This window comes from Capsicum annuum, chromosome 9 (genome assembly GCF_002878395.1).
Source record: "Capsicum annuum cultivar UCD-10X-F1 chromosome 9, UCD10Xv1.1, whole genome shotgun sequence".
Classification (NCBI taxonomy): domain Eukaryota; kingdom Viridiplantae; phylum Streptophyta; class Magnoliopsida; order Solanales; family Solanaceae; genus Capsicum; species Capsicum annuum.
Genome location: NC_061119.1, coordinates 198,984,219 through 199,009,470, shown reverse-complemented (window position 1 = coordinate 199,009,470; position 25,252 = coordinate 198,984,219). Strand labels below are relative to the sequence as shown.

The following is a 25,252-nucleotide window of genomic DNA, read 5'->3' as shown; positions in this document are numbered from 1 at the left end:
TGGGCCGATCCGGTCCAATTTGGGGTTAAGAGGGCTGGGTTGGGTCCGGGTTCAACAGTAAAAAATTTAAAAATAATCCTGATCCGGTCCACTTAACCTAACCCGATTAAATCCAACTAAACCCGGTCAAACTCGGTTAAAAAATAGGTCAAACCCGGTTAAAAAACCGATCAAACCTGTTTAAAAAGAAAAAAAAATTTCAATATACACTATATACACTACAATTATATACACTCCAATATACACTATATATTTTTTAATAAATATATACACAATTACACATATATACGTACCATTAAATATATACGATTATATGTATTACTTTAAATAAAACATATACTACAATAGTACAATATATATATACACCACAATATATATATCTAGTTATATACTAATTTATAAAACATATACACATGTATACGTAAAATATATACTACTTTAGAAGATATATACACATATATATTACAATATATATAGGTATATACTAATTTATAAAACATATATACATGTATACATTAAATATACACGTCAATAGAAGATATATACACAAATATACGCACCATTCAATATATATGTACTACTTTAAGTAAAACATATACTACATTATATATATATATATATATATATATATATAGACTACAGTATATATAGTTATATACTAGTTTATAAAACACATACACATTATATATACATTAAATATACACGTCTGAAGAAAACATATACTACAATATATGTATCTACTACAATATATATATAGTTATATACTAATTTGTAAAACATATACACATGTATACATTAAATATATATGTCTATAGAAGATATATACACAAATATACGCACCATTCAATATATTTACTACTTTAAATAAAATATACTACAATATAATACATTACAATATATATACACACTATATATATAGTTATATATTAATTTATAAAACATATACACATCTATACGCTAAATATATACGTCTATAGAAGATATATACACATATCTACGTACCATTCAATATATATATGTACTACTTTAAATAAAATATACTACAATATATAATTATATATATAGTTATATATTAATTTATAAAACATATACACATGTATACGTTAAATATATACGTCTATAGAAGATATATATACACATATATAAATTAATAATACTAGATAGTAAATTAATAATATATTAAAACTAAGTTATAATTAAATCCATTTTTTTTTTCTAAAAAAAAAAAATTAATCGGGCCGGATCGGTTAACCGGCGGGTCCTAACCGGACTTGGTTCGGGCCGGGTTAATCGTGCCCAAATCAATTAAATATTCGGCCCGGAACCCGATACCTTAAAGTCCTAGGGCTTACCGGGCCTAACCAAATGGGACCTGTTTTTGTAAGCGAGCTGAGCTAGATTGGGCCGAGCCGGGCCGGGTTAGCCCGGTCCGTTTGACAGGCTTAATCTTACCTATATAAAACACTTTTCATTTAAAGAAGTGAAAAATTGAAAGAATATCATTAATATTATCTTGATTATTTAAAACAATCACTTTGGAACAAAATGAAAAGGTTAAAATATTATTTACTTATGAATGGACGGAGTAATAAATACCTCGTGTTGCCTAATTGGCCTGATTATTCTTGTTACTACTCCCTCTTATGAATGGACGGAGTAATAAATACCTCGTGTTGCCTAATTGGCCTGATTATTCTTGTTACTACTCCCTCTGTCCATCGATGATTGTCTACTATTGATTTGACGCATAGGTTAAGAGATAGTAAATGATATAGTAAATTATAGAGTAATTTTAATATATTATTCTTTTAATATAATAAATTTAGTGTTTTGAAAAATGTATTTGATAATGAATTACATTAATGCTAAGAGTAAAATAAATAAAAATAGATAAATTATTTATTATTTTTTAAATTGAATAAATATTATTAAATATCTATTTTTAATATAATAGATAAGTAAAAGATAAACGGAGGGAGTATTTCATTGCAGGAGAGTTGGCTTTTCCACATTTTAAAGCAACTTCGGGCAGGCCAAAACTGTCGCACCGTTTTTGTGATCAACCAGGCTCTACATACTTGTGACTGTGACATTTGTTTTTTTTCCATCCGTTACAATATTTTAAATTTCCATAAATTCCCAGCACCAACATCTCTTGCCAAATGGAAAAAAAAGTTGAAATTTCAATCGGTAGTTTGACTGAGAGAATAAGCAACAGGATTCAATCAAATAACTTAAAAGAAAAAACATGCCAGGATCTATCGGAAATAGTCATTTTATCTATATAATAGAGGTTAACTGACGTTGTGGGACTATGCTGAATATGTTATTGTTGTTGTTATGAGTATGCAGTCGACAAATATAAAAAATATTTACGAGTTCCCAATTTATAATGACTTTTCGTCTTATAAGCATTTTTATTTTAATACAAAATTTTTCTTATAATCTTGAAACACTCTTCTCAAACAAAACCAGTAGTTTTTTTTTAAGTTCTATATCCATGCAACGATACGGGTAAAACAAATTTAAATTAATAAACAGTTTAGGTATATTTCAATCAGTTTAGCAGAAGTGACAGTCAGTTCACTCAACTAGGTGACTGTGCAATAAAAAAATTAAACTAATAAACGAAGGTGATTCTATTGCTTCAAACATTATTACCCTTTTACCGTAATTCAAAAACGAAAATTTCTTGCCCATGTACTTTTGTCCTTTTAATTTGTTGTATTGCACTTTTATTTAATCACATGCATGATATACTAGATTCTTGAAGCACTCATAAAATTGATGAAATTCAAATGAAGTATAACAATCGTCTTACACACTCCATGTTGAACTCTATATGCTTTTTGTATAATTTTTTTCTCATGATGTCCGACCCAGTTTTAGTGTATGTCGATTATCTGCTATCTCCCACTCGCAACAAATATCATGCAACTTTGTTCATCAAGACTCGGATGGATGGAAAGAATCACCTAGTATTTTTTGTCTTTGCTGAGATTTAAACCTGAGACCTTAGATTCTCAAACTACTTCATTGATCACTAAACCATATCCTTGGTGCTTGTATGGCATTTTAAAAAAACTAATGCCCTTAAAGTCCAAAGTTTCATCCATCAATAGAGTCGAGGATTAAAAAACACTTAAAATGTATCAGCTTTACATTTTAGTAGATATAGATAGGCATGGCATATAAAACATGCCATCTCAAAAAGTCGAACATATATAAAGCTCAACAGTACCTTGAAGTAATGTCAGAATCTGTGTCTTGCAAATGTGCAACGACAAGAAAACTGTAATACAATCAATATAATGTTGCTATGTTGAAAGCTCTGCACATCTGAATTACGCGACAAAACAATAGCTCTTGAATCCATAGAACATGCTGCAAAATTCAATCCTGGAGCTATCATCGTGAACATATTCAGAATCACGATGATTTCATATGCTGCTCATGATGGTGCTCATCCCCACCTTGATGCCATGAACAACATTGTCATTCATCCACCGGCGTAGGCTTAAACTTGATGAATCTGCTTGCTCGGAAAAAAGAACAAAAAGCTGTAGCTGAAATTGAAAACCAGTTTCAAGGACAGTACAAAATTTGCTACTACTTAAAATGGACCTGACATTTAACAAATTGATGAGCACTATTCACAATAACAAGGCAAATGAACCAGTACCTGTTTACCTAAATGCTGCTGCTCACCTGACCAGGAAAGCTCGGGAAACCATCAGGCGGGAGCTGGGATAGTACCGTTCCAACTTGAAGGGCATCCTGTGGGCAGGGTAGGTTCAACCTGAGTATGTCCCAGGGGAACCTGATGAAGGTGGTGTCTTGAGCCAGAGGTATAGCAATTGTGGGAGTTCATCCATTGTTAATTACATACAATGTTCCAATCTTATCTACAGATCTCTCAGCTGTACGACCAACTGCACAGAATGCACCAGGGTGGGACCTATTCAATGTGCAAAACTCTAGGCCTTGTTTCATGATTAGGACTCAACCAGAACTGCTTGCATTCTGCTGGAGACAAACCAAATTGGAGCTGATCGTGTCCAGAACCACGCTGAGATACTGCCAAGATTTGAACTTGGAGAAAGGGTATTTCACTGATTTTTCTCCTGAAATGATTATTGGAAGATATATGAAAATAAACTCTGCTAATTAGGACCAATTTATCGTTAAAAACTATGCTTACAGGATGTAAATGTTGGTTTTCTGTGTGTTAGCAAGAAAAAAGTTAACTAATCCCTCCTCCATTTTCACACCAAATTCTATTTGAATTGGACCAAAATAGCATTTCAGCAATATGTTTTCATGGAAAGCTTTCTACTATTTGAGACATCATATGGATCCTTATATCTCGTCCTATGCCGAACTCCTATAGTGTTTTCATAATTCTGGTTATATGTCATTTCATTTAGCATTCCCCAGCAAGAATCTCTGCTGATACTATCACGGACTACACAAATTTTAGCATTCCAAACTGCAACTTGCGGAGTATTTCATGGCCTTACAGCCACTATTCAGCAAAGACAGATGAATGCAGGATTTTCAACTCGACTCGCAGCTTAGTATAGCACTTCCAGTTGCTCTGAGCCCCACCCCGCTTCCACCCAACAAAAACAAAAAAGTGGTGGCTCCAATATGAGAATCCATAGTTTAAGGCTGTTAAACAAGAAGACACTTGCGACTCAAAGAATACTACATCTCAATCACAAACCACTAAACCAGACAGTACAGCTCAATACAATATGGGGTGTACTACTGCTTTATACCTAAAAGATAGAAGAAAATGCATTATTGTGAGAAGGAAACTAAGTTGACATTTCCCAACGTTCCAAACTCGAGACCGTTACACTGTAGTAGGGAAATAATTCCAGACAATAAAACTGTAATCGAACAAGGCATAAATCTTTCCATTCGAATCCCTTTCGTGGGTTTTTGGGGGTCCTGCCAGAATAGCCATTAAGCATGATACAAATTTTCAGATATTTTGCCTACTTAATCAATGCTTTGTATCCATTCTATTAGTGTTGAGGAAACATTACGATCCAAAAATTCAAGAGTTGGGATTTCAAATCAATATTGATTAACAAACGATTTAAAATCTGTAAGAGTCGTAAGCTATGTTTCTTGGACTCTCAAAAATGTCAGCGGGTGCATCTCGGATCCTTCAAAAATAGTGCATTTTTGGAGGATCTGACATGGGTGAGATAGTGTTTTTGGAAAGTCCGAGCAACTTAGGAAGAAAGAGAGTGCAAGCTTGTTACTTACAGTAAGAGTGTTATCGTGGTCCAAAAGAAGAATTTCCAGAGCTGCCACCGTGACTATGTATGGTGTTAAAGTCAACCCCAATATATTCATCAACAGCAGATGCATGCTGCTCCCTTTCAGGTCTAACTATTGGAGCAAGGAGGGATGTTGCGGTAGGGTGGTTCAATTCTAATGTCTACCACCAACTTCTGCTTCCTTTTATCTGTTTGAGAGAGTCAACTAATTGCGGCCTTATTTCCAGAAAGAAGGGAAGTATTTCCAGCTCTGGACAATCTACAACTTCAATTGTCGTTAAGGAATCACAAATCATTGGATCTCTGCATATGCTTCTCAGTCTTGGCATAGAAACTAATCTTAATTTTCGCAAACTTGGGAGGACCACTTCACCATTGTTTTCTTGAATGCCCTCTTCATTTTCCACTTCTGTAACTATCTCCTCCAGCATCGAACAGCTTTGCAACTCGAGCTCTTCAAGGTTTTTGAGTTGCTGCACTAACTCAAGTGGAAGCAGAGTCTTGAGATTATCACAACCAATAACATTCAACACCTTAAGGTTGAAAGAGTTCCTGCTGGTGGAATCCCCTTGCATAAATTCTGCAATCTGCTCAGACCCTCGATCTCTAATAACTCTAGACGGGGAAATGTGCCCCATTAGGGAGTTATAATCCATTCCATCTCATCGCAATACTTTATTTTGCAACATTTTAGGTGAGAAGAGGCGTTCATAATGAACATTGGTAAATGTGAGATGCCAGAACATTCATGAATGGCCAACTCAAGTATCCCTGGCTTCCCTTTCAACAATGTTAATCCCAAAGAATCCAACGCTATTTTTTCTCGGTAGTTTAGAGGATTGAGGATAGCCTATGCAAAATTTGAAACTCATGAGCGTGTTCCAGTGATCTGAAAAGACATAATAATTGAAGTCCTTGGCTTCAAAGTTTGTCAAGTTGGTGCAGCGTTCCACAACATTAACAAAATCCCGACCGAGCATTAGAGGTTGCCACAGACCGATAGTTAAGAGATTCTCCAAAAATCTGTACGTTCCTAAAATTTGAATATCAAATCCATATACTGTAGTGTAGGAGAGATCCAAATGCTTTCCATCCCAAGCGGCATACACTCAATTGATGTAGAAGAGAGATCTAAAACTCTCAGCTCCTTGAGTCTTTCCATTGTTGGCACGTGACACAAGTTCCAACAACTACGTAGAAACAAAGCATGGAGGTTTTCCAGATTAGAAAGTGAATCAGGCAACCTAGCAATGCCCGTGTAAGATAAGTCCAAAACTGTGAGATTCTTTAGATGGTTAAAGAAAGAAGTAAGTATGCCCTTTGACAATGAATTATACTGCAATAGCAAGGTGGTTAGCCGAGGACATTTCGGTTCAAAACTCAAGGAGCTCAAATCATTTGTCATTAATGAGATCCTTTCAAGGCCTTTGAGCCATTCACTCTCACCTGGTGCGTCACGAATTTCATGTCCTGCTCGGATGATAAACAGCGGACTCACCCTTGTAACAGCTATCGCCATATCCCTAATTAAGTCATGCATCTTGACGTATTCATTCAAACTACCTTCTTGACATCCAATCTCTAGCAGGCTCGCATTTTTCAGTTCATCTAATATCATCTTTCCCTGCAGCATCTTGGATTCTCCGTACCCAAGATTATCCAACAAGCCTTCCCATGTCCAGTACTTAATCTGTTCGTCAGTTTCGATATGATGATCCTCTGGGTACAATGCACAATAGAGAAAACATGACCGACTCACGCTTTCCTTCAGTCTTTCATAGCTAAATCTCAGACGTGCAAAGACTCGATTCTCCATTCCCTCTATTCTTCCTGTTGCACTTTTCAGCTGGCTTAACGCATTTTTCCATTGCGTCAGATTATTTTCTCTTCTTAAAGCCCTACCAACTGTTACAACAGCTAGTGGGAGACCACCACACTCATTCGACAACAACTTGTAACCCTGGGGATGCTAGCACCTCGTCACCGACCTTTTGTTTAAAGAGGTGCCACGCTTCTTCCTCGTTAAGCGCACTAACTTCGACCTCTCTCGCTGTTTCCATGCCACGACAAACCATCATGGATCTTGTAGTTATTATCAACTTGCAGTCATGTCGATTCCTATAACCTCCAAAGGAAATGCTTCCGACATATCATCTATAATTAAGAGAAATCTTCTTCGTCGCATCAACACTTCAGGTAATTGAGCTGATCTTTTCATTTCATTCTCTTCATCATCAAAAGATAAACCAACTGCTCTAGCAATATCCTTTTGCAATTTTTGGACATTTGAATCGTTGGATGCTGTGACCAAAATGACATTATCAAAAATTGTGCTCTCTCTCAAAAGTCAATTATTGATTGCTACAAGGATGCATCCCTAAAATGCCCTTCAACTATAAAAAATGACTCTACAATTATCAAGATGCTCATCTTTGATTGTGAACGTTAATTTATTACTTATAAGAACCAATAATTTTAATCTTTCATCCATGAGTTAAAATACTCCATACATAAAATTATCTATTATATAAGCAGAGGACACACATATTAACACAATGATCTATTCAAATAAAAATTTTATTAATATAATAAACGGAAAAGGGCCTAAAATGCACTTTAACTATGTAAAATAGTACAAAAATATCCTTTGTCTACCTATTGGGCTTAAAATGCCCTTTCCGTCTACCTATTGGACCTAAAATGCCTTTCTCACCTATCGATAGGGTCTAAAATAGCCTTCGCATCTACCTATTGGACCTATTGCCCTTTTACTTAGGCAAATTATATGGAAAAACCATCTATAAAACTTAATTACATAAATAATAGTACTTTTTCGATATTAAAAAAATAAAAGTTTTTTTCTTCATATATAGCCATTTTAAGAAATAAAAAAAGATAATTATAATTCTTAATTTAATCCAATAACTAATTATCAATTCACCTTAATTTAAGATATATATTTTCAATCTTCAAATTAAAAGTAGAAAAGATAATCCTTACTTTCAAATATTTTTCTCTCTTATATTCAAAATTCATATATTTTTAAATAAACTAAGTATTCCATTATTTGCTCGTGTATGTTTCGTTTTATTTTCATGTATGTTAATCATCTAGTATTATTTTATTATTGTGTATTTTTAATTCTAATGTAATGGAGTAACCATAATTTTTTATGGATAAATATTTATGGAATAAAACTCATTTTGTTGGAAGTACAGATATATCACCTATTTTTGTTGTATAAATATAATTAATGTAAAAGTCAGATTATTATTATATTTTTTATATAATTTATGAGAGAAATATTCATGATATTTTTTTATATAATTTTTGCACTATTTGATATAATATCAAACACCATTTGCACGATTTGATATAATATCAAACACCATTTGATATTATATCAAATGGTGCAAAAATTATATCAAAAGTATAATAATAATCTGACTTTGACATTAATTATATTTATACAACAAAAATATATGATATGTCTGTACTTCCAACATAATGGTTTTTTATTCCATAAATATTTATACATAAAAAATTATGGTTAACCCATTTCATTAGAATTAAAAATACACAATAATGAAATAATACTAGATGATTAACATACATGAAAATAAAATGAAACATACACGACCAAATAATGGAATACTTAGTTTGTTTAAAAATATTTAAATTTTGAATATAAGAGAGAAAAATCTTTGAAAGCAGAGATTATCTTTTTCACTTTTAATTTGAAGATTGAAAATATATATCTTAAATTAAGGTGAATTTATAATTAGTTATTGCTTTTTGATTTTTTTAAAACGGATTTATATGAAAAAAAAACTTTTACTTTTGTAATATCGAAAAAGTACTAATGGATGACCTTTTCGTATAATTTGCCTAAATAAAAGGGTAAAATAGGTTCAATAGGTAAATAAGAGGGGCATTTTAGCTCAATAGATAGGTGAGAAAGACATTTTAGGTCTAATAGGTAGACGGAAAGGACATTTAGGCCCAATAGGTAAACGAAGGGCATTTTTGTACCATTTTACATAGTTGAAGGGCATTTTAGGCCCTTTTTCGTTTATTATATTAATAAAATTTTTATTTGAATAGATCATTGTGTTAACATGTGTGTCTTTTGCTTATATAGTAGATAATTTTGTGTATGGAGTATTTTAACTCATGCACGGAAGATTAAAATTATCGGTTCTTATAAGTAATAAATTAACGTTCACAATCAAAGATAAGGTAGGACAAACATCTTGATGATTGTAGCACAAGATTAAATATAATTTGATCTTAATTATGGGAGTGGTGATATTCCACCTTCTTGTGCTAGTACATTTCGTATGTATTGAACGGACCAATTAGAGATATTCGTTTATGTTCTGAATATTAATAAACGATTTCTCTAGTCCATTACATGTACTTATACTCTTAATCTTGATATAATTATTATAATCTACGTGGTTTGTTTTGTCATTTTAATCTATTAAATGGTGACTCTTTTGTGAGTCAATATATTCCTGATAGGTTGGATGATGATGAATCACTTAGTGAAATATTAATTAGTTGATAGAACCATCTCTCGGACTTGAGATAGAAGACACCCCTTTACGGTTGCTTATAAGTTTTCACGTGAAAACCTTGCAGGTGAATTTTGTATCCGTCATGTGAAATAAGTTAAGCATTATAAATAAAGGATTAAATTATTCAATGAATTAAATTTTTTCAGAGAATTTAATTTAATTAATTTGTGTCGGTAATTCTAACATGGAGAGTTAAATAAGATGTAATGGTGGATTTTAATTCGAGGAGTGCAATTAAAGATTTTTAGTGGAATAATTTATAATTTATTATGATATGATAATTCTTTCATCACCAAATTAATATTATAATTGGAAGCCTCACTTAATAAATCTGCGGTCCCTACCATACCAGATTAATTAATCATTTTGGAAAAGAAAGGAAAAACTTTATAGAAGAAGTGATTTTGCTTTAATTACTGGTCTTCTATTAATAAGGAAAGAATGAATTAAAAAAACAGGTTTAATGACTTCATTAAGACCAAAAATATTTTGGATATTAAACCCATAATAAAGACAAAAATGTTTAATGGCATAATTGCAGCAATAAGGGCAAAAATGTTTTACCCCCTTTATCTTCCCTTTTCATTAAAGATTGAGAATAAATAAGGGCTCATTTTTTGATTCAAGACCATCTTATTTTCTGAAAAATAATCACTTGCCACTCAAGTGTTGATTGAAAAAGGTTAATTCGATTTTGGTAGAAGATCGCAGTCCTGAAAAACAAAGCGTTGAACGAGTTTTGTGAAAGTTTCAAGAGGTAAGTTTTCTAATTCTCGTTTTAGTTATGTTATCTAGATATTATGTAAGTTATTGATCCTGTAGAATTATTCCTTCCGCTGTGCATGTTCTAACAATTGGTATCAGTAGTCTTCTTACATATGCTAGATAATGTAAAAGAAATTACATGATTTGTTATACATATTTCGAATAATAATTGTATAAATCATGTTGTTGATGGCTGCTTTTCATGTTTTTGACATAATGTTGTTGCTGGCTATTTTTCATGTTTTTGATGATGTTATTGGTTCCAATAGAACTTAAGTTTATCATCAAGAAAGTATAAAACGAATTTTGCATAGTTTTGTGAAAATTAATTTGTAGATTAAGGGCAAAAATATGATGAGTCTCGATTATGACCAAATATAGTCATTAATCACTGTATGAATAGTAGCAGTAAGTCCAATCAGTACAGGAAGCCCTGCTGTCCCTCACAACAGCTCGGCCAATCATTGCCGATTTGGTCGGTTTTGTAGTTCTTCAGTTTTTTGACAAACTTCGAATGACCTGAAATTTGGTATGTTTATTGAAAACGACCCACAGAACAATACTCATAGTAAACTGTGAGACAGGCCATTTTTTGGCCATTCAGGGTCGTTTTGATGAGTTTTTGGACGTTTTTATGTTTTCGAAAAAAATAAAAATTCTGAAAAAAATTATATTTTGCAAATCAGTGGTGATAGGGATCATTCCTTATGATTTACAGTGGTTAATAACAGTACATAATATGAGTTTACATGTTAACATCGGTCATCTTCCCCATCGGATAAACTTATATATTGTAATACTGTTTTATAGTCTCTTGTTTTTGATGACTTGTATTAACTTTTCAACTAAGTTACATGTTGGTTCAATGGTATAGAGACTTATGAAACGTGATATTTATCTAACTTAAATCAACAGTTGACTCTCCAACTGAGTTGGTTCTGTTTCATTTAAGAGAAAAATTATCTAACATTACATGTATATTTGCTTAAGTGGTTAAGTTTTCCTAACGATTCTAACTGTTTATGTGCATGGTTATATCTGTGATGTGGTTTTGAAGAATTTTATTATTCTGCAGCATGTCTAATGATCTATTTTAATTTGATTATATAACAAATTAACCATGTCTTCATTCAATCCCTTAACTTCTATCCTGAATCAAAATAAATTAGAAGGTCCTAACTATGTGGACTGGAAACATAATTTGGATATTATTCTTACTGATGAAGGCTTTAAATTTGTGCTGGTTGAGGAATGTCCTTTTAAGTCAAATGAACCCACTGATGACGAGATTAAAGCCTACGATAAGTGGATCAAGGTTGACGAGATGGAAAGATGCTACATTCTTGCCTCTGTGGCAAATATGTTGTAGCATCAACATCAGTCCATGACTACTGCTTATGATATGCTTGAATCTCTCAAAGAGATGTTTGGTGAGCAAAATCGTGCTGCAAAGCAGACGGCCATGAAAGCTCTTTTGACCACAAAAATGGTTGAAGGAACTTCGGTAAGAGAACATGTTCTTAAAATGATGAGTCTATTGAACGAGCTGAAAATTCTTGGTGCGGTTATTGATAAGGAGTCTCAGGTTGAGATGGTCCTACAGACTCTGCCAGATAGTTTTCAGCAGTTTCGCTTGAATTATAACATGAATAAGATAGACTTATCTCTTATGAAACTGTTAAATGAACTGCAAGCGACAGAATCTATCATTAAGCAACAAGCTTTTCCTGCAGTATTGATGGTTGACGAACCTTTGTCTTCGACTTCTAAGCCGAAAGGCAAAAAGAAAAAGAAGAAGCCTCATAAGGTTTCAAGTGCTAATGGTGGTGTGGCTAAGCTTAAAGGCAAATGCTATCATTGCAAGCAACCTGGTCATTATAAGAAACAGTGTCCCGACTACATAGCTAAGATGCAGAAACAAGGTACATCTTTTTCATATGCCGTTGAAGCATTTTTAGCGACTGTTTCTACCCAATTTTGGGCTATAGATTCGGGAGAAAGTAATCATATCTGGACATCCTTGCAGGGGTTTCAGGAAACACGACGCCTAAGTGAAAATGAACTTAACGTGTTTCAAGCATATGGGAAACCAGCACTAGCCCTAGCTATAGAAAATATTTCTATTTCATTTGGTAGTTCTAGAGTTTTGACTTTGAAGAATGTTCTTTACGTACCTTCTATAAGAAGGAATTTGCTTTCAGTTTCAAGAATAATGGATGCTGGTTACAATATTTATTTTGCTAATAATTGTGCAATTATTAAGTTTAATAAGCATTTTATTATTTCTGCTCCTAGAATACATGATTTGTTTGTATTTGAAGTTTCCCATGATATGCTACAAAAAATAGAACTTAATAATGTTGATCAATCACATAAAAGAAAACGTATTTTGGAATTGAGTGAAACATACTTATGGAACTTACGTCTAGGTCATATTAACTTAAATAGGATCTCATGGTTGGTTTCTGATAGACCTTTGAGTTCATTGAAAGTGGAGGCACTTCCAACTTGTGAATCCTGTTTAGAAGGTAAAATAACTAAGAGACATTTTCCTTCCAAAGAAAATAGAGCCGGAAATAAGTTAGAATTAATTCATACTGATTTGTGTGGTCTATGAATATACAAGCAAGAGGTGGTTTTAAGTATTTTGTGACTTTCATAGACGATTACTCAAAATATAGATACATTTATTTGTTGCATCGTAAATCTGAATGCTTTGAAAATTCAAAGAATTTAAGATGGAAATAGAAAAGCGACATAACAAGCATATCCATACATTATGATTTGATCGTGGTGATGAATACCTTTTCGCAAAATTCATTAAATACTTATCAGAATTAGGAATTACATCTCAATATTCTTCTCCAGGAACACCACAACAAAATGGTGTGGCAGAAAGCCGAAATAGAACTCTTATGGAAATAGTTAGATCAATGTTAAGTTATTCAGATTTGCCCTTTTCTTTTTGGGGTTATGCATTAGAAACTGCAAATTACATTCTGAACTTGGTTCCTACAAAATTAGTACCTTTAACCCCATCTGAATTGTGGAGTGGGCGCAAGCCTATTCTACGGCATATTCAGGTTTGGGGTTGTCCAACACATGTGCTAAAAAGAAAAACTGATAAATTAGAATCTAGGACAGAAGTGTGCATTTTTATTGGATATCCAAAAAGGGACGAAAGGGGGTTTATTTTATTGTCCTAAGGAACAGATGGCAATTGTTTTGACAAATGCTAGATTTCTTGAAGAGGATTATTTAATGAACCACGTTCCTAGAAGTAAAATTGTTTTACAGGAATTGGGCAATAGAATAACGAATAATGAAACACAAGAACAATTTTTGAAATTTGTTATTGATATACCACTGCATCCACGTAGTGGGAGAAATGTCAATAGACAAGAGATTGCACAAGAGAAAAAACTTGACACTACACTACCTCAAAGTAGTGGGAGTAACGTCGAGCAGCCTGCAATTGTGGAGGAAAATGTTCAGGATAATATCGAGGAACCTGTCATAGTACAGGAAGACATTGAGGGTGTTCAAAATTTAGTTTCAAATGTAGCAGATCTTATAGTGAATAGTCATTGTAGTGGGATAATTATTAGAAAACCTTTACGGTTTGTGCCCTTGGGAGAATCGTATGATAGAATTCCTGAGGAGCCTAATATGGAACCTCTTAATTACGCCGAAACACTACATGATAAAGATGCTAAAATGTGGATTGCCTCTATGAAATTTGAAATGGAGTCTATTTATTCGAATCAAGTCTGGGAACTTGTAGAGCCACCTACGGGATTCAAACCCATTGCATGTAGATGGATCTATAAGCAAAAGAGAGGAGTGGATGAAAAAGTGTAAACTTTTAAGGCTAGGCTTGTTGCGAAAGGGTTTACTCAAAATGAAGAAATTAATTATGAGGAAAATTTTTCACCGGTAGCTATGCTTAAATCCATTAGGATTCTCTTATCCATTGCTGCTTATTATGATTATGAGATTTGGAAAATGGTTGTCAAGACGGCTTTCCTAAATAGAAGTATTGACGAGTGCATTTATATGGCACAACCAGAAGGTTTTATGGAAAGTGGTAATGAACATAAGTTTTGTAAACTTAAGAAATCCATTTATGGTTTGAAACAAGCATCTAGAGCATGGAATACTTGTTTTGATAATTCGATTAAGACTTTTGGTTTTAATTAATGTGAAAATGAGTCATGTGTTTATAAAAAATAGGATAGAGACAAAGTAGCATTTTTGATTCTGTACGTAGATGACATTTTGCTCATAGAAAATAATGTGAGCATGTTGAATTCTGTTAAGGAGTGGCTGTTCTCACATTTTGATATGAAAGACTTGAGAGAAGCGGCTCATATCCTTGGGATCATGCTTATGTGAGATCGTAAACAAAGGATATTAGGCTTATCTCAAGCACTTTATATTGATACTATTCTTGCAAGATTTAGCATGCAAAATTCTAAAAAGGGATTCCTTCCTTTTAGGCATAGAATTACTCTATCAAAAAACCAGTTGCTTAAAACGACCGATGAGATAGAGAGAATGCAGGGGGTTCCTTATGCTTCTGCCGTAGGGATCCTCATGTATACTATGTTGTGCACTAGACCAGATATCTGCTTTGCTGTTGGCATGGTTAGTAGATTTCAGTATAATCCTAGGCAAGAACATTGGACTGCGGTTAAGCATATAATCAAGTACCTTAAAAGGACTAGGTATTACATGCTTGTCTTTCACTCTGAGGATCTTGTACCTATTGGGTATACTGATTCAGATTTTCAGTCGGATAAAGATTCTAGAAAATCTACCTCAGGATATGTGTTTACTTTAGGAGTTGGAGCCATTGTTTGGAGGAGTATCAAATAATCATGTGTTGCTGATTCCACCATGGAAGCCGAATATGTAGCTGCCTCTGAGGTGGCTAAAGAAGCTGTTTGGCTCGGTAACTTTCTGAAAGAGCTTGGACTTGTTCCTTCGGTTCAAACACCACTACCACTTTATTGTGATAATAGTGGTGCAGTTGCAAACTCGAAAGAACCACAAAGCCATAAAAGAAGTAAGAAAATTGAGAGAAAATATCACTTAATTCGGGATATAACTCAAAGAGGTGATGTGAGAGTTTTGAAGATTAAGTCGAATAACAATTTGGCGGACCAATTTACAAAGGGATTAACTCAGAAGGTTTTTGATAAGCATGTGGAAAAAATATGTGTTAAAGTTGTGCATTCATGGTTATGAGTCTAAGTGAGAGATTGTTAGGATATACTATTAACCATGTAATCTGTGTTATTGTATTATATTTTCATCCCATGCAAAGACCATTTATTATATTAATAAAATCTTTATTTGAATAGATCATTGTGTTAACATGTGTGTCCTTCGCTTATATAGTAGATAATTTTGTGTATGGAGTATTTTAACTCATGCACGGAAGATTAAAATTGTCGGTTCTTATAAGTAATAAATTAACGTTCACAATCAAAGATGAGATAGGACAAACATCTTGATGATTGTAGCACAAGATTAAATATAATTTGATCTTAATTATGGGAGTGGTAATATTCCACCTTCTTATGCTAGTACATTTCATATGTATTAAACGGACCAATTAGAGATATTCGTTTATGTTTTGAATATTAATAAACGATTTCTCTAGTCCATTACATGTACTTATACTCTTAATCTTGATATGATTATTATGATATATGTAGTTTGTTTTGTCGTTTTAATCTATTAAAAGATGAGACTCTTTTGTGAGTCAATATATTCCTGATAGGTTGGATGATGACGAATCACTTATTGAAATATTAATGAGTTGATAGAACCATATCTTGGACTTGAGATAGAAGACTGAATTTTGTATCCGTCATGTGAAATAAGTTAAGCATTATAAATAAAGGATTAAATTATTCAATGAATTGAATTTTTTCAGAGAATTTAATTTAATTCATTGGTGTCAGTAATTCTAACATGGGGAGTTAAATAAGATGTAATGGTAGATTTTGAATCGAGGAGTGCAATTACAGATTTTTAGTGGAATAATTTATATTTTATTATGATATGATAATCCTTTCATCACCGAATTAATGTCATAATTGAAAGCCTCACTTAATAAATCTGCGGTCCCTACCATACCAGATTAATTAATCATTTTGGAAAAGAAAGGAAAAACTTTATAGAAGAAGTGATTTTGTTTTAATTACTGGTCTTCTATTAATAAGGAAAGAATGAATTAAAAAAACAGGTTTAATGACTACATTAAGGCCAAAAACGTTTTGGGTATTAAACCCGTAATAAAGGCAAAAACGTTACTGGCATAATTGCAGCAATAAGGGCAAAAACTTTTTGCCCCCTTTATCTTCCCTTTTCATTAAAGATTGGGAATAAATAAGGGCTGATTTTTTGATTCAAGATCTTCTTTTTTGAAAAATAATCATTTACCACTCAAGTGTTGATTGAAAAATGTTAATTCAATTTTGGTAGAAGATCACAGTCCTGGAAAGCAAGCGTTGAACGAGTTTTGTGAAAGCTTCAAGAGGTAAGTTTTTTGATTCTCGTTTAGTTGAGTTATCTAGATATTATGTAAGTTATTGATCCTGTAGAATTATTTCTTTCGCTGTGCATATTCTAACATGGATGTCTTGCCAACTATCTGTAGACACGTAAAATTTATTGGGTCAAATTCATATAAATAATTTTGGGCTATAAAACTAATAAGTCCATTTTATTCCTCATCAAGGACTTCAAGGTTCATCTCACCTTGAGGCCCAAATTTATGCCACCTGTCAAGTGATGTGGCATCCCAGTTAAATTAAAGACCAATGAAGTAAGACCATACACATCAAATGATGTGGCAATCCAAGTCAAGTTCAAGAGCCAATAAAACATCACCAAGTGTCCCAAATGACATGTTTTTGGCCAATTACAAGCAACCTTGTCACGTAACATTTGTGATAAGCTTGAAAATTGAATGGACCAATCAAAATGAGGCAAAAGAGGTTATTTACACTTGGACTGCCTACCCTCTACAACTATAAATAAGAGGGTTACACAATTTTCTGAGGTTATTCTGGAAGCATTGGAGGACGCTTCTACATTGACTACACAACTCTTCAACGAATCGACTAACGAAGTTCTGCCCGGAGGTCAACTCGATAAGATGAAGTTCTTTCAAAAATTTCTTAGAGATCCAAACAAATTTCTGGGAGGCTTAAATCATTTGGAAGTTCAATAATTACGCTACAAAGGCCCTCGTATTATGAAAAAACTTAGGAGAGAAGAATCGAGAGAATAATGGAATTGTACCTATAAAATTACTTTAAATAAAATTATTATTTTTGTTTATTTTTATTTTTGCTTGCAGTTAATTTTCCGCACAACAAAAATTTGTTGTGAACAAATTTTGGCACGCCCAGTGGGACCGGTTCTACTCTCCATCTCTTCTTCCTGCAAAATCAAATTTAACTACTGCTATGGACTTCGAAAATACTAAGTTGTCTCACGCAAGAACTCTACTACTACCACATCTGATGAGCTCAACCATATTAGTTCACTCACTCGGCGCAAGTTGAAGACTAGTGGTTGGGACACATCTGAATACTTTACTTCTTTGAAGAAGGCAAAAAAGAGCAAATCTCTTATGGCGGCTGGAATCGCAACTCCTGGGGGCAACTTGACATCCTTGCTATGTGATGAACTCTCTCAGACTGGCGTCAATTTTAGTGGATCTGAAGATTTGACTGATTCTCCAGTTTCAACAAAGGTCAATGCCTTATGGCTGACTCAACTGATATGGATGAGAAGTTTGCAATAATGGAACAAACCATTAAAGTTTTAAAGAAATCTGTTGAGGATAAAAATCTTCAAATTGCTCAACTGCTGAACAAGTTAGAGTCCTTCACCCCTGGAGAATCGAGCCACGACCCTGCTTATCCACCCGGCTTAACTCTCCAAAATAAGAGTGTCAACGAGTCACCTAGCAAGACTAAATCTCAAAAAGAGAAATAGTCTACTTCGGTTGGAGCTCTGTCTGTTCAGCCATTGCAAGACATGCTAAATAACTCTATTAGGGCTTAATATGGCAGAGAACCATAAAGTTCACTATATTACTCCAAGCCTTACACAAGGAGAATTGACTGTCTATCCGTGCCAACGAACTATCAACCACCAAAGTTGCAGCAATTTGATGGCAAGGGAAACCCGAGGCAATACATCGCCCACTTTGTCAAAACTTGCAGCAATGCTGGAACAAACGGCGATCTCCTGGTGAAGCAGTTTGTCCGTTTGTTAAAAGGGAATGCATTCGACTGGTATATCAACTTGGAGCATGAGTCAATTGATAGTTAGGAGCAATTCGAGAAGGAATTTCTCAATCGGTTTTACAGCACTCGATGAACTGTGAGTATAATAGAGTTGACTGGCACTAATCAAAGAAAAGATGAGCCTATGGTGGATTACATCAATCGTTGGAGGTCATTGAGTTTGGATTGTAAAGATCGTCTTTCTAAAATATCCGCTGTAGAAATGTGTACTCAAGGAATGCATTGGGGCCTTCTATATATACTGCAATTAATCAAACCATTAACATTTAAAGAACTTACTACACGGGAACATGACATGGAGTTAAGCATCGCAAGTCATGGGAAAGCATCTCCTTTTGTTGATCTTACTAAAGAAAACAAAGAGTTCAAGAAGGGTACAACCCTAAAGATCCATACTAAAGAATCCATGATGGTGAAAGAAACTTCAGTAAAGGTCATGACAAAGCAAAAAGTGAAGGAAGATGAAACCTCCAAGAAACAGCCGAGGAAGGAAAAACGTCGCCCAACTTTGAAAGAGTTGGATGCAAAAATTTACCCATTTCTAGATTCAGACGTACCTACAATCCTTGATGAATTGTTAGCCCAAAAAGACATTGATCTTCCAGAATCAAAGAGGCCTGAGGAAATTAATAGGGTTAATGATCCCAAGTACTACAAGTTTCATCGCGTCATTGGCCACCCGATGGGGAAATACTTTGTTTTGAAGGAGAAAATCATGACACTAGTAAGTGAAGGGAAAATCATCATTGACATGGATGAAACCATGGATTCAAATCATGCTAGTGTTGTCGATCAACAAAAATGCTCCATGCCACTGACTATGTAAAGCACCATCTTATTGCAATTTGGGAGCTTCAGGTCGGTTGAAGTTGATGCCCCAAGAAGAACTTCTGAAGTTGCAATAGAGGTAGACGACAATTCTAAAAATGATGAGGATGACAGTTGGACTCTTGTTTCTCATAATAAAAAAAGACATCGAGCGGTTCCAAGGATACGACTTCCTGAGCTGAAAGTGACGGGGCATAATGTAGATCAGCTACGACCATAAAAAAGTGTCAAGTTAATGCTAACAAGAGGACTAGTGGTTTCTTGTTACTGAAGGCCTGAAGGCCTAAAGGCCTATCACATTGCATAAATTTTTTTCTAAAAAATTCCTTCAAGATAGCCAAGTCAGGACGACACATGTAATTTCTAGCATAGAAGAACCCAAGGAAAGCAAACAAGAGCATCATCTAACAATAGCACAAGAATGTCATGTTAAGCCAACAGTTGCACAGTGTTTTGCTGTAATTTCCTTCACCGATGATGATTTGTTGTTAGGGTCTAAACTGCATAACAGATATTTGTTTGTCGTAGGAGCTATTCGAGAACAACATCTCGATCGCATACTGATCGATGATGGTTCGGCGGTTAATATCATGCCAAGGACAGTGCACAAAAGGCTTGGAATCTCTATTGATGAACTGTCCAAAAATAATATACCAATCCAAGGCTTCAATCAAGGAGGGCAGGAGCCATGGGAAAAATCTCCGTAGAATTATCCATTGGCAATATGAAATCAAACATTTTAATTCACATCATAGACGCCAAGACATCATACAACTTGTTGCTTGGATGCCCCTGGTTGCATGAAAATGGAGTGGTGACATCTAGTTTGCATCAGTGCATGAAGTATATGAAGGATGGTGAGGTAGTCAAAGTTGATGCAGATATTCATCATTTCACAGAAACAAAGTCGTACTTTGTAGATGCAAAATTCTACTTGGACACTTGTGAGTTAGATGTGAAGAAACCAACACCCTCCAACCAAACGGGGCCAATTCAAAAGAAGAAGTAAGAGTGCAAGTGGGTGTTGCTAAGATGTCTAAGGAAAGAACTAAAGGAATAGCCATTAAGTTCCCATTATCTAAAGGAGACATGAAAGTAAAGACAAATAATGAGCATTTTGTATTTTGCTACATTCCACGTGAGCGTCGAAGAGAGGGAAAACCCTTGCTAGAGGCATATACTCAATAAGTTCTCCATCCAAGAAAAGAAATGAGCCACAAAATATTGCAAGATATGAAAAAGAGTATGACTGTACCAGTCGTACAATTCCAACCTATTACTCCTGAGTCCTCAAGAAATGACATCTTAGTTGAAAAGAGAAGAGGTCACTTTGATCAAACAGATTTCACATTACTTGAAAAATCAAGTTATGACTTCTCCAATCCGACAAGACTAGGAGAGCTCAAGGATAAAGTCACTGGTGAAAAAATTCATGGCCTTACAGTATCCCAAATAAAGTTGAGAAAGCAAGGACATTACGTCACCACTCCTAAGTTTGGGCTAGGATTCAAATTGCTAGAGCCTCTTAGAATTTCAGCTAGGAAGGTGAAGGAAACAACTTCATCTCACCACATCTTAGTAGAAGGGGAAAACAAGGATGAGGATGAGAAAACACCACAACTGACCTTAGTGTTTAATCGCATAGGAAAATCAATACCTCGTGTCTCTGTATTTGATAGATTAGGAGGCAAAGATGGAAGTGGAGTTTTTAACTGTGTAGAAGGACGTGTCACCATCATGAATGCCTCTGTTTTTCTTCGCTTAGGAACCATAGAAAAGACCTCAGCTAGAAAGATGTTGTTGGGCCACAAACAATAATATTTCTTTGAGGACATTGATGACAAAAAAATTCATAGTGTTTTCCTATTGCGCATGAAAAGAAAGTCTATTTTGTCAATTACCACAGATGGCCCACTGAAGGTAAGAAAAAGAACTATTATTTTTACCAACCAACATCTTGGAGAAACAAAAGAGGATCCAGAAGAAGCCAACGCATCATATCATGTAACGATGGAGGATAATCTGTGCCATGATGAAATGGATGATGATATTCAAGAAACACCCCCTCAACTAGAGGATGGAGTACAATCGACTGTAGATGAACTCAAGGAGATAAACCTAGGTACATTGGTGAATCCGCGCCCAACCTTTGTTAGTACACTTCTTACAACGCAAGAAGAGAGGGACTACTTTAAGTTATTAGTCGAGTACAAAGATGTCTTTGCCTGGTTATACAAAGAAATGTCTGGCCTTGTCCTAAGGTAGCTATTCACCATTTAGGGATAAAAAAGGGGGCACGTCCTGTAAAGCAGTCACAACGAGTGTTTCGCCCTGAGTTAGTAACATAAATTGAAGTAGAGGTCAATCAGCTCATCAAAGCCAAATTTATTCGAGAGGTGAAATACCCATCATGGATCTTAAATATTATACCTATAAAAAAGAAGAATGGACAAATAGGTGTGTGCATTGATTTTTGAGACTTGAACAAGGCGTGTTCGAAGGATGATTTTTCGATACTAATCATAGAGCTCATGGTTGATGCGACGACTGGACATGAAGCTATGCCATTTATGGATGGGTCTTTCGGATATAACCAAATCAGAATGTCCCCAAGAGACAAAGAGTGCACTGCTTTCCAAACTCCAAAAGGGATTTACTGCTACAAGGTGATGCCTTTTGGTCTATAGAATATGGGTGCCACCTACAAACGTGCAATGCAAAATATTTTTGATGACATATTACATAAGAGGGTGGAATGCTACGCGACAACTTGGTGGTGAAGACAAAGTGTAGGGACGACTATCTTGATGAGACGACTATCTTGATGATCTTCGCGTTGTTTTTGAGAGGTTAAGAAAATTTGACTTGAAAATGAATCCACTCAAATGTGCATTTGAAGTTACTTCGGGAAAGTTTCTTGACTTTATTACACGTCACCACAGAATTAAAGTTGATCCCATGAATATTAATGCCATTCAGAAAATGTTGGAGCCAAGGAACTAGAGAGACCTCCATAGTCTGTAAGGAAATTTGGCATTCATTCGGAGGTTCATCTCTAACTTGGACGAACGATGTCAACCCTTCAGCCATCTAATGAAGAAAGATGCCCCTTTCCACTGGGATCAATCATGTCGAAATGCTTTCGAAAACATCAAAAGATACTTGTTGAATCCACCTGTATTGAGGGCACCAACTCCCGATAGGCCATTGATACTCTACAGTACATCACAAGAGTGATCACTTGGAGCACTTTTGGCTCAAGATAATGAAGCTAAGAGAGAATAAGCATTGTACTATCTAAGTCAAACTTTGATAGGAGCTGAGTTAAATTATACACCCATCGAAAAGATATGTTTGGCTTTGTTTTATGCGATAAATAAATTAAGACATTATTTTGAAGTATACACCATCAAGCTAATTTTCTGAGCTGATCCTGTAAAGTTTGTGATGCCTCGGCCAGTACTGTCAGGACGTCTAACTAGATGGTTTATATTGTTTAACCAATATGAGATCATCTACATGCCTCAAAAGGCTGTAAAAGGGCAAGCACTTGCTAATTTCCTTGCTGATCACCCCCTACTGGCAGAATGGGAGATTTCGGATGAGTTTCCTGATGAAGATGTATTATTTACTGAAGAAATGCCGACATGGACAATGCTCTTCGATAGATCAACAAGTCAAGATTGTGCAGGGGCAGGCATCATGTTGATATCACCAGAAAAACTAATCTTGCCATTTTCATTTATTTTGGGTGAAACATGTTCCAATAATGCTGCAGAGTACCAAGCTTTAATTATTGGACTTGAAATGGCATCAGATATGAAGATTCCACAATTGGATATCTATGGTGACTTTAAGTTGATCATAAATCAACTCTTAGGCAGTTACGAGGAGAAAAAGAAAGATCTTATACCATATCATCGATACACTACTCATTTGCTTGAAAGGTTTGATCAAGTATTCTTAAAACACGTCCCAAGATAAGAAAATTACATAGCAGATGCTCTGGAAAACTTAGCTACGACAATGGCACTTAGAGAAAATAAGTCAAAAAAGTGCAAGTAAGTCATCGGCGGGTTATTTCTGGTTGCCTTAATCTTCAATTAGATGAAATCCTCCATACATCTGTTCGAGTTGTTGAAGAAGAAGATTGGAGAAAACCACTAATTGAGTATCTTGAACATGGAAGGCTGCCCGAGGAGCCGCAGAAAAGAGCAGACATTAGGAGAAGGGCACCATGATTCATCTTCCATGAGGGGATTTTATTTCGTCATTCTTACGAGGGGTTACTCTTGCGGTGTCTTAACAAAGAAGAAGCTCAGCAAAAAATGGAGGAAGCATATTCTGGCATATATGGAGCACACCAATCAGGGCCTAAACTTCATTTTCGCATCAAAAGGATGGGCTACTACTAGCCAACAATGGTGATGGACTTTCTAGAGCATGCCAAAAGGTATCAAGCATGTCAATTTCATGCTAATTATATACATCAAGCTTCAGAGCATCTTCACCCAACTATAGCATCATGATCTTTTGATGCGTGGGGACTTGATGTTGTTGGGCCTCTCCCAAAGTCATCAAAAGGGCAGATGTACATTTTAGCTACTACCGATTATTTCTCGAAATGGGCTGAAGCCGTGCCGCTAAAAGAGTTAAAAAAGAAAAATGTTGTTGATTTTATCAAGTCGAACATCATCTTTAGGTGTGGCATACCAAGATGTATAGTTATTGATAATGGAACTCCCTTCAATAATAAGCTCATGAGTACTTTATGCAAGAAGTTTAATTTTAAGCAGCATAAGTCTTCATTGTACAATGCGCCTGCCAATGGTCTTGCCGAAGCTTTTAATAAAACACTTGGTAACCTCTTGAAGAAAGTGGTTGCAAAAAATAAAAGAACTGGTATGAGAGGATCGGTGAAGCTTTGTGGGCATATCGTACGACCTGTAGAACTGCTACCCAAGCGACTCCGTATTCGTTGGTTATGGCATAGAAGCAGTCCTTCCACTAGAACAAAAAATTCCATCGCTACGAATGGCGATCCAAGAAGGTCTTACAACTGAAAGTAATGCTCAACTTTGTTTGGCAGAGTTAGAGGCATTGGACGAGAAGAGATTAGAAGCACAACAAAAGTTGGAGTGTTATCAAGCTCGACTTGCTAGATCTTTCAACAAAAGAGTGCGCCCACAATTATTTCAAGTAGGAAAATTGGTCTTAGCAGTTTGAAAACCCATAATACTCAACAAACGCATTGGTGACAAGTTTACATCTAAGTGGGATGAGCCATATGTTGTGAAAGAAACATATTCAAGTGGCGATTATAAGATCGTCGATCAAGATGGTGTAAGAGTTGGTCCCATCAATGGTAAGTTCCTTAAGCAGTACTTTCCATGAAGGTAGTCCTCCTTAAGGCACGAGTATAAACTGTATGTCCACTCCTGGCCCGCATGAG

The 25,252-nt window shown here is 34.9% G+C and overlaps 2 protein-coding genes across 2 annotated transcripts; one reads left to right on the top strand and one right to left on the bottom strand.

Annotated features, from left to right (window-relative positions):
* Window positions 1–3,181: 3,181 nt before the first annotated feature.
* LOC124887175 (disease resistance protein RPS2-like) lies at window positions 3,182–7,248 on the bottom strand. Its single transcript, XM_047396362.1, has 4 exons — window positions 6,330–7,248; window positions 5,281–5,955; window positions 3,683–4,124; window positions 3,182–3,566 (listed from the first exon to the last, which is right to left on the bottom strand). The coding sequence occupies exons 1-2, from the start codon at window positions 7,108–7,110 to the stop codon at window positions 5,456–5,458; spliced, it is 1,281 nt and encodes a 426-aa protein (XP_047252318.1). The 5' UTR covers window positions 7,111–7,248; the 3' UTR covers window positions 3,182–3,566; window positions 3,683–4,124; window positions 5,281–5,455.
* A 17,141-nt stretch (window positions 7,249–24,389) lies between these two features.
* Window positions 24,390–25,026, top strand: LOC124887174. The gene is made up of 2 exons (XM_047396361.1): window positions 24,390–24,771; window positions 24,890–25,026. The coding sequence occupies exons 1-2, from the start codon at window positions 24,390–24,392 to the stop codon at window positions 25,024–25,026; spliced, it is 519 nt and encodes a 172-aa protein (XP_047252317.1).
* Window positions 25,027–25,252: the final 226 nt, after the last annotated feature.

What these genes read in the sequence shown, in the direction of transcription:
- LOC124887175 (XM_047396362.1), bottom strand. Translation starts at nt 7,110, where the DNA reads ATGGAGAATCGAGTCTTTGCACGTCTGAGATTTAGCTATGAAAGACTG. An exon ending in GGATTTGATATTCAAATTTT is followed by an intron (nt 5,956 to 6,329) that starts AGGAACGTACAG and finishes TATTGCGATGAG; the next exon opens with ATGGAATGGATTATAACTCC.
- LOC124887174 (XM_047396361.1), top strand. Translation starts at nt 24,390, where the DNA reads ATGTACATTTTAGCTACTACCGATTATTTCTCGAAATGGGCTGAAGCC. An exon ending in ACTGCTACCCAAGCGACTCC is followed by an intron (nt 24,772 to 24,889) that starts GTATTCGTTGGT and finishes TTTGTTTGGCAG; the next exon opens with AGTTAGAGGCATTGGACGAG.